The sequence below is a fragment of the Saccopteryx bilineata genome, chromosome 6, assembly GCF_036850765.1.
Source record: "Saccopteryx bilineata isolate mSacBil1 chromosome 6, mSacBil1_pri_phased_curated, whole genome shotgun sequence".
In the NCBI taxonomy this organism is placed as follows: domain Eukaryota; kingdom Metazoa; phylum Chordata; class Mammalia; order Chiroptera; family Emballonuridae; genus Saccopteryx; species Saccopteryx bilineata.
The window spans coordinates 91,687,261-91,703,600 of NC_089495.1; the positions used below are offsets into that span (position 1 = coordinate 91,687,261).

Here is a 16,340-nt window from a genome sequence, read left to right on the forward strand (position 1 = left end):
CACTTTTTACCACCTACATGGCTGCCATCTTCACTCAAACTACCATCATTTTCCTCCTCCTGGACTACATCAATAATTTCCTGACTTGTCTGATTACAATCTTCCTTCTCTACAATCTGTTCCAAACACAGTAGACAGAATTAGACTTTTAAAATGTAGGTCAGGCCTATCCAGATTGCTCAATGGATAGAGTATCATCCTGACATGCTGAGGTCATGGGTTTGATGCCTAGTCAGGGCATATTCGAGAAGCAATCAATGAATTTAAAATTAAGTGGAACGAGTTGATGCTTTTCTTTTTTTTTTTAACAATGATTTAAAAAAAATTTTATTCATTTTTAGAGAGGAGAGAGAAAGGGAGAGAAAGAGACAGAGAGGGAGAGAGAGTAGAGAAAGACAGAGAGAGAGAAGGGGAGAGGAGCTGGAAGCATCAACTCCCATATGTGTCTTGACCAGGCAAGCCCAGGGTTTCAAACCGGTGACCTCAGCATTTCCAGGTCGACACTTTATCCACTGTGCCACCACAGGTCAGGTGAGTTGATGGTTTTCTATCTCTCCCTTTCTCTCTCTCATACTTTCTCTCTCTCTCTCTCCATTCCTCTTTTTCTCTCAAATCAATAGAAAAAAATGTAGATAAGCTAATGTTATTGCTGAAAATCCTCAAGACACTCCTCATTTCTCTCTGAATAAAGGTCAGTGTCTTTAAGATAGCTTACAGGGCCCTACATATGCAGAATCTCATTATCACTCTACTTGTCCCTTTGTTCTTTCTGCTTACAATGGTCATATTGCTATCTCTTAAACATATACTCCTGCTTTTGATTGTGTGCAATAAGCTTTTCCTTCTCCCTAGAATAAGCCTCTTAAATAACCACAAAGTTAATCCTCTTATCTCTTTAAAGTCTTGGCTAAAATTTCACCACAGGGAGGCCTAGTCAAACTACTATATTTAACACTGAAATCAACATTAACTTATTTAGTACATTTACATTATTTACTGTCTTACTAGTATGTAAACTATACAAGAATTTCAAGGAATTCTCCATTTCTGATCATCCAATATTAAATTGTACCCTCCTCCACAAATGGTACTCCCAACTCCCATCCTACTCTACTTTTCCTTCTTTTCAAGAGCAAATAACAACTTCTAATCTACCATATAATTTATATACATATTATGTATTAGTATGTCACCCTCACTATATATATATAATATAAACTCAATAATAAAAGGGATCTTTTGTCTATTTGTTCATTGATTTAACCTAAGCATTTAAATACTTCTTGGAAAGAGCACAAGTAAACAACCTAACATCACATCTTAAGGAACTAGAAAAAGAAGAACAAAGGCAACCCAAAACCAGCAGAAGAAAGGAAATAATAAAAATCAAAGCAGAAATAAATGAAATAGAGAACAAAAAACTATAGAAAAAAATCAATACAACAAAGAGCTGGTTCTTTGAAAAGATCAACAAAATTGACTTACCTCTGGCAAGACTCACTAAGGAAAAACGAGAAAGGACTCGTATAAACAAAATCCAAAATGAAAGAGGAGAAATTACCACAGATACCATAGATACACAAAGAATTATTGCAGAATACTATGAAAACCTATATGCCACCAAATGCAACAATCTAGAAGAAATGGATAAATTTCTAGAAGAACACAATCTTCCTAGACTGAAACATGAAGAAGTAGATAGCCTAAATAGACCCATAAGCAGGGAGGAAATAGAAAAAACTATCAAAAACCTCCCCCAAAACAAAAGTCCGGGGCCAGATGGCTATACTAGTGAATTTTACTAAATATTCAAAGGAGATTTGGTTCTTATCCTTCTCAAAGTCTTCCAAAAAATTGAAGAAGAAGCAATACTTCCAAACACATTGTATGAGGCCAATATAACCCTCATACCAAAACATGGCAAGGACAACACACACAAAAAAACTATAGAACAGTATCTCTAATGAATACAGATGCAAAAATCCTAAACAAAATACTAGCAAATCAAATACAACAAAACTCTAAAAAAATAATTCATCATGATCAAGTGGGATTCATCTCAAAATCACAAGGATGGTTCAACATACATAAAACGATTAACGTAATACACCATACCAATAAAACAAAGAACAAAAACCATATGATCCTATCAATAGATGCAGAAAAGGCATGCGATAAAATATAACATCAATTTATGTTTTAAACACTCATCAAAATAGGTATAGAAGGAAAATACCTCAACATAATTAAGACCTTTATGACAAATCATCAGCTAACATCATATTAAATGGTAAAAAACTAAAAATTTTTCCTCTAAAACAGGGGTCAGGAAATTTTTTGGTTGAGAGAGACATAAACGCCACATATTTTAAAATGTAATTCCATGAGAACCATACAATGACTCTTGTATGTTATGCAATATCCAATAAAAATTTGGTGTTGTTCTGGAGGACAGCTGTGATTGGCTCCAGACATTGCAACCATAACATGAGTGATAGAAAATGAATAGACTGTAATACATGAGAATATTTTATATTTTTAACGTTATTATTTTTTTATTAAAGATTTGTCTGTGAGCCAGATGCAGCCATCAAAACAGCCACTTCTGGCTCGCAAGCCATAGATTCCCGACCCCTGCTCTAAAATCAGGAACAAGACAAGGCTGCCCACACTCTCTACTCCTATTCAACATAGTGCCGGAAGTTCTAACCAGCACAATCAGACAAGAGAAAGAAATAAAAGGCATTGATATTGAGAAAGAAGAAGTAAAGGCTTCACTTTTTGCAGATGACATGATCCTGTATATAGAAAACCCCAAAGACTCCACAAAACGACTATTAGAAACAATAACAGTAAGGTTGTAGGATACAAAATTAATATACAGAAGTCTATTGCTTTCTTATATGCCAACAATAAAACTTCAGAAAAAGAACTAAAAAATAATCCCTTTTTCAGTTGCAACAAAACAAATAAAATACCTAGGAATAAACATAACAAAGAATGTGAAGGACCTACATAATGAAAACTACAAAGCATTGTTAAAGGAAATTGAAAAAGACACAATGAAATGAAAAAATATTCCTTGTTCATGGATAGGAAGAATAAATATAGTTAAAATGGCCATATTACCCAAAGCAATATACAAATTTAATGAAATTCCCATCAAAATTCCAATGTCATTTTTTTAAAGAAATGGAACAAAAAATTGTCAGGTTTATGTGGAACCATAAAAAACATTGAATAACCAAAGTAATCCTAAGGAAATAAAATGAAGCTGGAGGCATTAGAATACCTGACTTCAAACTATACTACAGAACCACAATAATCAAAACAGCATAGTATTGGCAGAAAAATAGACACATAGACCAATGGAACAGAATAGGGATCACAGAAATAAAACCACATATATATGACCAAATCATCTTTGATAAAGGAGCCAAAAACACACAATGGAGAAAAGAGCGCCTATTCAATAAATGGTGCCGGGAAAATTGAAAAGCCACACGCAAAAGATTGAAACTTGACTACAGTTTATCTACTTGCACAATAGTTAGTTCAAAATGGATCAAAGACCTAAATATAAGACCCAAAACAATAAATTACACAGAATAAAACAGGTACTAAACTCATGGACCTTGGCAGTAAAGAACATTTTATGAATTTGCCCCAAAAACAAGGGAAGTAAAGGCAAAGATAAACAAATGGGACTACATCAAATTAAGCTTTTACGCAGCAAAAGAAACTGACAACAAAACAGACAGCCAACTAAATGGGAGATGATATTTTCAAACAACAGCTCAGATAAAGGCCTAATATCCAAAAAATATAAAGAACTCACAAATCTCAGCAACAAACGGGCAAACAATCCAATAAAAAATGGGAAAAGGACATGAAAAAACACTTCTCCCAAGAAGAAATACAAATGGCTAACAGATATATAAAAAGATGCTCATCTTCATTAGCTATTAGAGAAATGCAAATCAAAACTACAATGAGATACCACTTGTTGGGCAGATAAAATGTATTATGCTCACTTTGTGAAAAATGGTGCTGCCCATGTGGAGGCCGTCGCCCAGGTGATATCAATGTGTTGGGGGCGGGCTGTAGGCAGGCAGAATCCTTGTAGCCTTGGTTTTGGGATTAAGCCTGTCCCACCCTTTTTGGTGTGAGGTGGTACAATCCTATCATGCCTCAGAGAAGTGACTTTGTATTAGAGACTTCCCTATTATGTATATTGGATTAAGGGTTTGGAATCTACACTATAAAATGGGGGCAGAACGGGAGCTTGCTCTCTTGGTTCCTGGGATGATTAGCATGAGAGAGCAGAGGGAGCAGAGCAGAGAGCAGAAAGAGGCCATGTGGCCAGGAGAAGCAGCCAAGATGGCGGAGTGCTGAGTGAGATGCCAGTTTGTGTAGTGTTTGTATCTGGGATAAGGAAGGAGATGGGGAACTGAGGAGAATAAGTCTGGCGAGCTAGAAACCTTTGATTCTAGGAAACTCGGATAAGTCAGTAGCTTTGTGAGCACTGAATGTGAGTGGGTTTTGGAGCCCAGTGTGTGTTTTTACTTGCCCGCCGGGTGCAAGCTAGAATTAAAGACTATGGCCCACCAGTTTGTGGCTCCGTTGTTTCTTTACCGACTGTCCGAATCCAATGCGAACCTGCACGGGCTGGGCTGCTGTGATGGTAGCCCTGGCTACTGGCTTTACACCACTTCACACCTGTTAGATTAGCTATTATCAAGACAGGCTGTGGAGAAAAAGGAACCCTCATTCACTGTTGGTGGGAATATAATAAAGTTCAAACATTATGGAAGAAAATATGGTTGTTCCTCAAAAAATTAAGAATAGAACTACCATATGACCCAGCAATCCCTCTATTGGGTATATACACCCAAAACTTGAAAACGTGGGTATGTAATGACACATGCACCCCCATGTTCATCTCAGCATTGTTCATGTGGCCAAGACATGAAAACAGCCGAAATGCCCTTCAATAGAGGATTGGATAAAGAAGATGTGGTATAAATATACAATGGAATACTACTCAGCCATTAGATATGATAACATAGTTATCATTTACAACAACATGGATAGACCTTGATAACACACTGAATGAAATAAGTAAATCAGAAAAAGCTAAGAACTGTATGATTCCATACATTGGTAGGACACAAAATTGAGACTCACGGACATAGATAAAAGTGCAGTGGTTACCAGGGGGAAGGGAAGGGAGGAGAAGGAGAAGAGTAGGGAGAGAGGAGGTGTTTAAAGAAACAAAATATAGGATGACAGAGGATGATTTGACTTTGGGTGATGGGTATACAGCAGGGGTCCCCAAACTTTTTACACAGGGGGCCAGTTCACTGTCCCTCAGGCCATTGGAGGGCCGGACTATAAAAAAACTATGAACAAATCCCTATGCACACTGCACATATCTTATTTTAAAGTATAAAAACAAAACAAGAACAAATACAATATTTAAAATAAAGAACAAGTAAGTTTAAATCAACAAACTGACCACTATTTCAATGGGAACTATGGGCCTGCTTTTGGCTAACGAGATGGTCAATGTCTGGTTCCATATTTGTCACTGCTAGCCGTAACAAGTGATATGATGCGCTTCCGGAGCCGTGAAGCGTGCATACCACGTCACCGGAAGTAGTACTGTACTTGAGCAATGCCACGCTTTGTGGCGCTTCCACATACAGTGCTCCTTTCACTGACCACCAATGAAAGAGGTGCCCCTTCTGGAAGCGCGGTGGGGTCTGGATAAATGGCCTCAGGGGGCCGCAGTTTGGGGACCCCTGGTATACAGCATAATCGACTGTCCAAATGATATGGAGATGTTTTTTCTAAATCTATGTACTCTGGTTTACCAATGTCACCCTGTTAAATTTAATTGTCTAAAGAAAAAAAATGAATGAAGTTGGATTCTTACTCCATATACAAAATAAATTAGAAATTAGAAAAATAAACACCAAAATCAAAGACTGAAATATAAAATCTAAAACTCTTATTAGAAACACAGAGCCTGACCTGTGGTGGCGCAGTGGATAAAGCGTCAACCTGGAAACACTGAGGTTGCCGGTTCAAAACCCTGGCTTGCCTGGTCAAGGCACATATGGGAGTTGATGCTTCCTGCTTCTCCCCCTTCTCTCTCTCTGTCTCTCCCTCTCTCCCCCCCTCTTCTCTAAAATAAAAAATAAAAATAAAAAAAAAAAGAAACACAGAGAAAAAGTTTCATGACTTGGGATTTTACAATAATTTCTTAGATATTACACTAAAAGCACAAGCCAACAGAAGAAAAAATAAACTACTACATTAAAATTAAAATCTCTGTACATTAAAAGGGCACTATCAACAGAATACAAAGACAACCCATGGAATGGGAGAAAATATTCACAAATTATATTTCTAAAAAAATGAAACGGTACATAAAGAACTGCTCTGGTTCAACAATAACAAAAAACAAGTCAAAAATGAACAAAGGACTTGAAAAGACATTTCTCCAAAGATATACAATATCTACTGTACCAATATTTCATGTGTGAATATGCACATGAAAAGATGTGCATAGATCAATAGCACTAATCATTAGTGCAATGCAAATCAAAACTACAATAATGGTTACTAGAAGTAATAGATAATAAAGTGTAAGTTTCATAGAAAAATAAATAAATAAATGCTTCCTAGCATATAATAAGTTCTCCAAATATATTTGCTGAATGAAGGATTAAAAGAAAAAAAAAAAAGAATGAAAATCATCACTTGGCCATCTGTAGTAGATTTCACCAAATCCACATAGGTTTTATTTTTTTTATGTATTTCTTAATCAATAAAGGTTTTAACGAAAGATCATAAAACATCTTTTCACAACAATTACACTGTTATGTGATTCTGATGTTCAGAAAGATTAGAAATGTGTGTATACTTATTGATTATAGAGATATATAGATATAGCTAAAATCTTCTATTGTAATACACATAGATTTAGTCCTAGAATTGTCACTGGGTAACCTGGGAAACTTTTAAGCCTCCATCACCTCTCTAATATAAATTGAGAAGTTTTAAGTCTGCTTCAGAAAATTATGACTCCACATAACACATATTTATGGAAAATATAATATGATCAATATAACTTTAAAAAGTGAAATATATTACAGTATGTTAACTACAGTCCAGTAAATAGATAGCATTAACCACATCAATCAAAATTTTGGGAGAAAAGTTTGTTTGACAAAAGTATAAATCAAACGAACAATTTTCCTATAGTCATTAAGACATTGATATACCGCCAATATCCTCTTCTGAAGCAGCATAATTTTAAAAGCTTTGGGGAAAAGAGAAATATATTTCATATAAACTCTCTAAAATGCATTAATTTCAGAAGTGCTAAAATGTTTTTAAAATGTGCCTTACACTACAGAAAATACTAAAGAATACCAATAAAGTTTATCAAGAACATTTTAGCAAAAGAATATCATGGTATGTGCTATGTAGTGTTCTGCATGTTTTAAAGATTATCAATTTTAATTCTCACCAAAACCATATGAAGTAGGTACCATTATTATCATTATCTCTTTTTCATATACAGAGAAAAATAGGTTACAACATCTAAGTAACTATCCAAGTTTGTCAGCAGGATATGCTCCCAGATTGCCTGATTCTGTAGTTTGGCTCTTGGCATCTACATTAGACTGATGAAAGAAAACAAAAAAACTTTCAATCTCACCAATTCAGGAATTAATTTTTTTTATCAAAGTCTAAGAATAAATAATCAGACCAAACATATATCAAATAAGAAATTAAAAATATTTTTAACAATATTTGGCTATTAATAGTAAATGAGAAATATATGTGCATGTACACAAACACACATATAATCCAAAGGAAAATATATTTTTTACTGTATACTAGGTTGAAAAATAAAAACTAACAGAAATGTTAATCCTGAGCCACTGGTTTATCCTCTGATTTTTACCTGCATTCTGAGAAGTTGCTGAGGGGAAAATGATCCTCAAAAAGTATCATCAAGCCCAACTAATAATGAAATAAAACCCTTTGCTGAAATAAAAAAGAATTGGGTTCAGCTATTACACTGTTAGAAGCAGAAAAGGAAGAGGAAGAAAAGAAGGGTGGTTTGCAAGCAAAAATAACTCCCTGGAATTGTCAAGAGGATTTGGAAAAAGAACATAAGAAAAAAATGTGTAATCTTCAGAGTCCATAAGGTACTAGGATATTTTCTACTAATACAAGGATAACATCAAATGTTCGTGGAATTAGTTAATATATGTGAAAAGACAATAGTAAGTAATCTAAATAGAATGTAATGACAAGAAATAAGAAAAAATTTATTATAATTTAGTGTCTTACTTCTTTGCTTTTTGCAACTTCTGCAATAGCAGCAGTTCTTTGCTTTTCAAATTCATCATTATCATTTGTGGGTTTCACAGGCATTGTAACTTGCAATGTCTTCCTTCGATCAAGTTCTCTGCTATCCGTTTGGACATGAGATATACACTTCTGGTAATGATAAATAAAAATCAATCACTTCAGTAGTTCCCAAAGAGATTCACGGTTTACATAATAAAATATTACTCCTTCAAAAAAGGTTTATATCACAACAGCCGAGAGCCCATAAAAATACAATTTTTTCTCATAGACTCATAGATTTAAAAATAAAGGTAGAAAACTGACTAAAGTAACTTTTAAATAAGTGTAAATAAAATAAAAAGCTTCACAAAAATGTAGTCCACTTAAACAGAGCCCATATTTAAAACATACATTGAACCAGGAGATCTAAGTTTCATTTAAGATAATGACTTAAAATAAATTTCAAACATTCTAGATTATTGCACACAAAAAAAAAGTAAATTCAGTTTTTTAGTAAGAACTTGATTCACACACTATGTCACAATATCCTTATAAGGGTTAAGTTGTACAGTTATTTTAACATATAAAATGATGTCTCTGAATTTATAAACCAAAAGCTAAAAACATTTCCTTTCTCAATCAGGCTAAAAAGTTTTTGATCTTTTAGTTTCATAAAGTAAACTGAGCCATCATTTCCTAAAAATAATCCCTGAGTTCTATTCTCCCTCCAATCACAACAGTAAAAATAATATAAAATAAACCTTTTCTCAATTCATTAGTAAAAAAACCATATTCTCAAACGAATGTTATACCAATACATATTTTTAATATTATAATATATCCTATTGATACCAATACACAGCCAATGTTATCTACCTTTAACTCATACAAGTTTAAGATATGTTGAAAAGAATTTTTTGAATGAATTGATAAATAATATTATTGAAACTATAACTTTTATTATACTTCTTAAGACAAAAAAAATCATAAAACACACTTTAGATTCTTGAAAATAATTAAATCAGAAGTCTTTGAGCAATTAATGAAAGAAGTAGTCTCACCAAAATGTTTAAGGGAAAAGCAATTTTTACAAATATATTTATCATTTTCAAATATAAATTATTACACTGTTTTCATTCTCTGGATTATTACACTAGTAGGAATGAGAATAACATTAACACAGGTCACACCATAGGGCATCATGCCTCCTTTTATCTTGACTGTGTCTTATTGTAAAATACAATACAAATTGACATATTTTCTAAATATTTTCGAAATAGACATGAAGAATGGCTTTTATTTAATTTTGAGTAGACTTTACAAAAAGGTTTTTTAAGACGATGCCATCTGATTCTACACATTTTACCTTCTGATCAACTACCTATCTTTTTTACAAGAAAATTTTTTAAAAGTTGTTACACATATATAGGTCTCTCGTTCCTACCTGTTGAGTCCCTAACTCATCTTCAGGGCTCTCATCTGAGCCAGTATTCTTAAAAAAATATATAGAGCAAAAGCATGGTAGAATAACAATAGATAGATAAATTTTAGTGGCATCGTGTGGCAAAGACCAAGCTGTAACAAGGGATGAAGCAGAGACAGGTTTATGGAGATTGTTCTGAGTACAGTTTGACACTAAGCACAACCAAGAAAACATTAGACACAAGGCAACCAGCTGAGGAGAGCAAAGGGGTTGAAATATAGGAAGTAGACAGAAACCCTTTAGCTTATGTCAGTGAAGGATCAGTGCTGCTGTGGTTGAAAAGAAAAATACCAAATGAAAATAATTAAGTCCTTGACTAAGATAGGCATTGGGAAGATGAAAAGAGTCTTGATAGAGACGCCTGGGACAGCAGACTTTCCTAAAGCGTAGTGATTTCCCCTTCCTGCCTCTTGTGTTGCACTTCTTGCCTCATCTTTCTGTTGACACTTATTTTCTCTCTTGCTTTTTTGTTTTTAATGAACAAAATAAAAAATTATAGCATATTTTTATCTTCTTTTGTATTTCTCTCAAAAAAAATGCCCCATCTCATCTTAATCAGTAATAAGTTGTTCAGGTGTGCCTTTTAATTTTTTTAATCGTTGGGTTAACAGCTCTTGAGAAAAGCATCTGCACCAACAATTATAGTAAAAAAACCCAATTGTTAAATTGCTTTACTGAACATATTTCCACATAACTCCATGACCTCTGAATGAATAGTTTGGCACCAACTTAACACAGTTGGAATACTAATGAAAAACATTTTTACTGTTTAAAATTCATCTGCCAACATGCAAGTCATTACCTGTCCAAAAGGCACAAAAGGAGGTGGTCCACCTTCAGTTCCAATATTGCTTCTATTGTGTTTTGACAAGCTCTGTGAGAAAAGTGAGTCACAAAATAGAAATTATAAATACAAATATAATATTTACAACATTTATATTACACCAGAAATCTACATTTTTTATTACATTCTTATTTTAAAAAAAGGGAATAATGTTTACTAAAAATGATTTCAAACTACGTAAAATATTTTACTTCTAACTTTGATAATTAGGCAAAGGTTCTCTCCTAATCTTCCCAAATCAAAACACTCATTATAACAGTTTTCAAAACTATGTACCAAGCTGCTCCTATAAGAACAAAATATAGTAAAAACTTCCTCAACAAGTGGAAAATTCAAAGATAACAGACTTCGGTAACAAAAATTTTACTTTAAGGCATATTAAAAATATAATCTGATAGACAAATATTACCTAGAAATTACCTTTAGAATGAATTTTCTTAGACATACAGTCTATTAACAACATACTTGTTATATTGCCTTTTATTAAGAAATATATATTTGGTCTTTGTCCACAGTTCTTGGAATAGAGTTCAGAAGTATTGTGACTAGAAACAGTTTATGGGAATACCTTTTTGTATATTTTTAATAATTATCATTACAAAAAATGGTAAATGTGTTCTTATACCACATACAAAAATTAACTCAAGATAGATCAAAGACCTAAATTAAGAGCTAAACCTGTAAAAAAAACTTCTAGAAGAAAATGGGGGTTGGGGAGTGTCATAACATTGGATTTAATAATGATTTCTTGGATCACAAGAAACAAGGAAAAAAAACCCATAAAATTGACCTTCGTTCAAATTAAGGTGAAGAAATTAAACAAAGAAAAAAAACCTCACAGACACAGACAAGAGTCAGGTGATTAAAAGAGGGAAGGGGGTTGGAGAGGAGGGGAGGGAGGGAAAGGAGGTAAAGGGAGGTACATGGTGATGAGAGAAGACTTGACTTGGGGTGGTGATCACACAATACAATATACAGATGATGTGTTCTAGAATTATATACCAGAAATCTATGTAATTTTATTAACCAGTCACCCTAATAAATTCAATTAAAATAAAATTTAAAAATAAAATAAATTTAAACTTTTATGCATCAAAGGACACTATGAGGTCAGTTGGCAATAGGGGAAGGTCACGTGAGGAACCAGGCCCAGGAACTTTGGCTGGAACTGCCCACACCCATACCCGCCAAAAGAAACTTCCCAGAAATCCTTTGGAAAAGAACAACTGTCTGTCAGCCAATGAAATTACACCACGTCATATCAACCTGACCACCCTACGGACCCTATAAATTACCCCTTAGCAGAAGAATCCACGCGACTTCTCTGGCCTGTTTAACGGACCACAGAACCTCATCCGGGATGCACTCTACTAAATAAAGCTTTTCCTATTCCACATTTGGTGGCTACACCTTTCTTTCTCCCTGGGTGGGGAAATACCTTACATTTGGTGCTGAAACCCAGGAGGAGCTTGAAGTCTGCAAGGGACCGCTCCTCTCTCCTTCCCTTCTGAGGAAGAACAGGATCTCCAAACTCCCACCCACTTTGGCACAAGGTGCGGTAAGTCCCCCGCCTCCAGCCTCCCCTCAGTTCTTTCTGTGAGACTCCCTGTCCATAATCGCAGCTGAGTCAGGGATCTCTTATCCATTCTGAGTGCGTTTGTGCCCGTGGAGACGTCCCGGACACACCAACTCTACATAACCCTCCAGTGACCAGAACTTCAGTTGTGGGATGCCAATTCTCATCTCTGATCACTCCGAAGGCTGAGGGTGGCCATAGAGGCACAGGAATCTAAACCTGACTCTAAAACACTCCTGGAGTGCCTTATCTGGAATCTCTCCATCCCTAAAAAAGAAGAAACTGATCTTCTTTTCCAATATGGCCAGGCCACAGAACCCACTGGATAATTGAACCAGGTGGCTTCCTGAACAGAATTTTAATTTTAACACCCTCACCAATTTAACTATCGCCAAAAAACTGGGAAATGGTTGGAGATCCCTTACATTCAGGGCTTCTAGTATTTGCGCTCCTGTCCTAATCTCTGCGCCCCTGCTACACGGCACAGGCCCTTTTTGGCTAAAGAAACCTCACCTAAACCCTCCACTCCTGATCCTTTCTCCTTTGCAGACCCCCAACTCTCTCCCCCTCCTGCCCAACCCCTGGGGGCACCCCTCTCTCAGGACCCCTCTCTGGTCCCTCTAAGGACCTCTTCCGCTTGGGTCTCTTCCCTCCAGGAAGCCACCTCCCATGCCGGCAGGAGCCCCTCCCTTCTCCTCTGTTATTAAGCCCCTCCCCCCATCAGGCCCTCCTCCAACAGCCATTGGCTCTCACACAGGTTTGCAGGGCTCCTGACCCCAGGGCCCAGCCCTGGTCTTCTTGCAGAAAGGCCTGGCCCTGTCCTGCCTCTGGCTCTGGCATTTCCGGCTGTATCTGGATGCCAGGCTCCCCAGGAGCCACCTCCCTCTTATTCTCAACCCCTAAACCCCTATCCAAGACCTGTGAACATGGCATTTAAAGTTTTTAATGGTCATGGCTAGTAGAAAAAGGCCGAGGCTGCTCACTAGGCCTGCATGTAGCAAAAGGTGACACTCCAAACCCAGGCTCTTGTGGCAGCCCTGAGGCCGGCAGATCAACAGGGGCAAGGCACAGGAGGTGCCTGACCCGAGTCCAGGCTGCAAAGAGGAACCCCAACAGAGCCTGCTTTAAATGCGGCAAGGAGAGTCACTGGGCCCGGCAGTGCCCCTGCCCAAGGCCACCCACTAAGCCCTGCCTAACTGCAAGCAGCCCAGTCACTGGCAGAGCAATTGCCCCTTTTGGGCAACAGGTTCTTCCTTGGCACCTCTACGTGGAGGACAAGCCACCCAAATGGGAGGCCAAGCCAGCCAGGCAGGCCCATCGCTCGAACTCCTAGGCCTCAGAGACAAATGACGTGACCCGAACTCGAAGACCCCCATCACCCTCATCAAGCCCAGGGTAATGCTACAGGAGTAGGTAAGTCCATCTCATTTCTTGTGGACATGGGGCTACCTTCTCTGTTCTGCCATCACACTCTGGACCTCTAGTTCCCTCACAAGTCTCTGTTATGGGAGTGGATGGGACCCCTTCTTTTCTCCTTCACACATCACCCCTGCCATGCAGTTTGGACAAAATCCCCTTTTTCACACTCCTTCAGATTCCTTCTTTCCTCAATCTAATAGGCTTCTTTTGACACTGAATTCCCAATTTTGCTCTCTTAGCCAAACCCCCCTCCTCTTGCCACCTACCTCCCCTTTCTGTCTTGACTCCGCCACCTTCTCAGGGAACATGTGGACCAGACTCTTCCTCCCATAGGGGGTCCAGATGAAGCATACCCAGTGGTCCCCCTCCAGCCAGGAGACAGAGTTCTTCTGAGGGAGCTCCAGCCTGACTCCCTACAGCCCAGGTGGACGGGACCCTATATGGTAATATTGACTACTCCTACTGCAGCTAAGCTCCCAGGGCAAACACCTTGGTACCATGTCTCTCGCCTCAAGCTTGCCCCATACAGGACTGCTGGCAGTCAGAACCACTGGGCTCTACCTGTCTCCAGTTCACCAAAATGTTGTGCCCTGCAGATTCTCCTGTTGCTCCTCTCCCTCCCACTGGGAACCTACCAACAGAGTTAAAGCAGAGAGCAATGCTATTCCATGAGACTGGCCTGATGGAAGAATACTTCAATGTCTTCAACCGTCTACAAGAGAAACTAAACAAGAATCTCTCCTCCTACAATCTGCTTAAATCCTGATAGAAGCCACTCATCCTCACCTGGACTGCCCCTATCCTAGGTCCTCTTCTAATTATCAAGATATTACTCATTTGCTCCTCTTCTTTAAATTCGTACAGGGCCACATCCACGAGGTTTCTCGAGTCACGATCAAACAGATGATCCTATTCCCATATATACGACTCCTCTCAGAACCACCACCTTCTGACCTCCCTTCCCCACGACACCCCTAACCAGCAGGAAGTAGCCAGATAAATAGCAGTGCCCCTATCTAACATAAAAGGTTAAAATGTGAGGTCGGTTGTCAATGGGGGAAGGTCATGTGAGGAACCAGGCCCAGAAACTTTGGCTGGAACCGCCCACACCCATGCCCGCCAAAAGAAACTTCCCAGGAGCCCTTTGGAAAAGAACGACTGTCTGTCAGCCAATGAAATTTCACCATGTCGTATCAACTCAACTACCCTACTGAGACTATAAATTACCCCCCCAGCAAAAGAATCCGCACAATTTCTCTGGCCTATTTTGCGGACCAGAGGACCTCATCCGGGATGCATTCTACTAAATAAAACTTTTGCTATTCCACATTTGGTGGCTACGCCCTTCTATCTTCCTAGGCGGGAAAATACCTTACAGACACTATCAACCAAGTAAAAAAGTAAGTCATGAAATGTAAAAAAATATTTGTAAATTATATATGAGAAGGAATTGATATCCACAGTGTAATGAGAAATCACATAACAGAAATCAAATCAATTAAAAAACTGGCCAAAGACTTAAACAGACATTTTTCCAAAGAAGATATGCAAATGAAAAATAAGCATATGAAAAAAATGCTAAATATCACTAAGAATTAGAGAAATGCAAATCAGAATCACAATAAGATTCCACTTCATACCTATAGGAATGGTTAGTATTAAAATAAAATAACACAAAAGAACAAGGGTTGATGAGGATGTAAAAAATTTAGATTCTCTGTGAACTGCTGATTCACAAAGCAAAATGCAAAATGGTATAGTCACTTTTGAAAACAATATGGTAGTTACTCAAAAGTATAAAACCATAATTATATTCATTTTTCAGTTCTACTTCCTATTTATCCAAAAGAACCGAAAGCAGAAGTTTGAACAGATATTTATGTACCCATAATCATAATAGCATTATTCGTAAAACCCAAAAGGTAGGGGGCAGCAAGATGGCGATGGAGTAGGCCGATGTACCAACTTCCAACTCCCAGAACCAAAGTGGATTACAACTTAATTTTAAGAATCATCATCTGGAAAAACCAACTTTGAACTAAACTAAGAGGACTCTTCAACCAAGGAACACTGAAGAAGCCACACAGAGACTGGTAGGAAAAGCAGAAATGCGGAAAGGGCTACCCAGCTCCCCAGAGCAAATGGCAGCCCAAAGAGACTCGCATGGCGGAAAGAGAGTTCAGCGGAGAGGGGAAGGACTGGGCCCCAGGAAAAGAGCCCCAGCCTGCAGCCCCAGAGCCTAGAAGAGGCGCATTGACATTATTTAGCTGCAAAACAAATCAGGATACTGTTTATGAGAAAGAAACAGTTTTCTCAGACCCAGAATTCTTTTGAAAGGGACTGTGCAGAAAACCTCTTTCACAACCACCCACCCAGGGCTCTGGGGGATGGGAAGAAAGGAAAGGACCGGAGTAGCAGGAAGAGAGTGTAATCTAAAAGGCACAGGGAGAAACACTTTGAGGGACAGCCACCTTAACCCCTGGGCTGAATCACTCCCCAAATCTGAAGAGAATATTTCCCCTGTAACCAGCAATATCAGCAAAGGGAAGCCGGACACCAGCAAAACAAGTTCTCCCGCTGCACTCAGAGCAGAGCCGCTTAGAAGGAGGGAGCTTTCAGGACTACAGTATGGAGCGTTAGGGTTT

At 37.7% G+C, this 16,340-nt stretch overlaps 1 protein-coding gene across 4 annotated transcripts in view; it reads right to left on the reverse strand.

Annotated features, from left to right (window-relative positions):
- The window catches only part of TDRD3 (tudor domain containing 3), a 216,568-nt gene that overhangs the window by 93,555 nt on the left and 106,673 nt on the right, over window positions 1-16,340 (reverse strand). For all 4 annotated transcript variants that reach the window (XM_066235530.1, XM_066235533.1, XM_066235531.1 and 1 more), the window contains exons 6-7: window positions 10,659-10,730; window positions 8,374-8,523 (exon numbers count right to left, since the gene is read on the reverse strand). In XM_066235530.1, coding sequence (XP_066091627.1) covers window positions 8,374-8,523; window positions 10,659-10,730 — 222 coding nt within the window. The remainder of the gene's footprint in view (window positions 1-8,373; window positions 8,524-10,658; window positions 10,731-16,340) is intronic.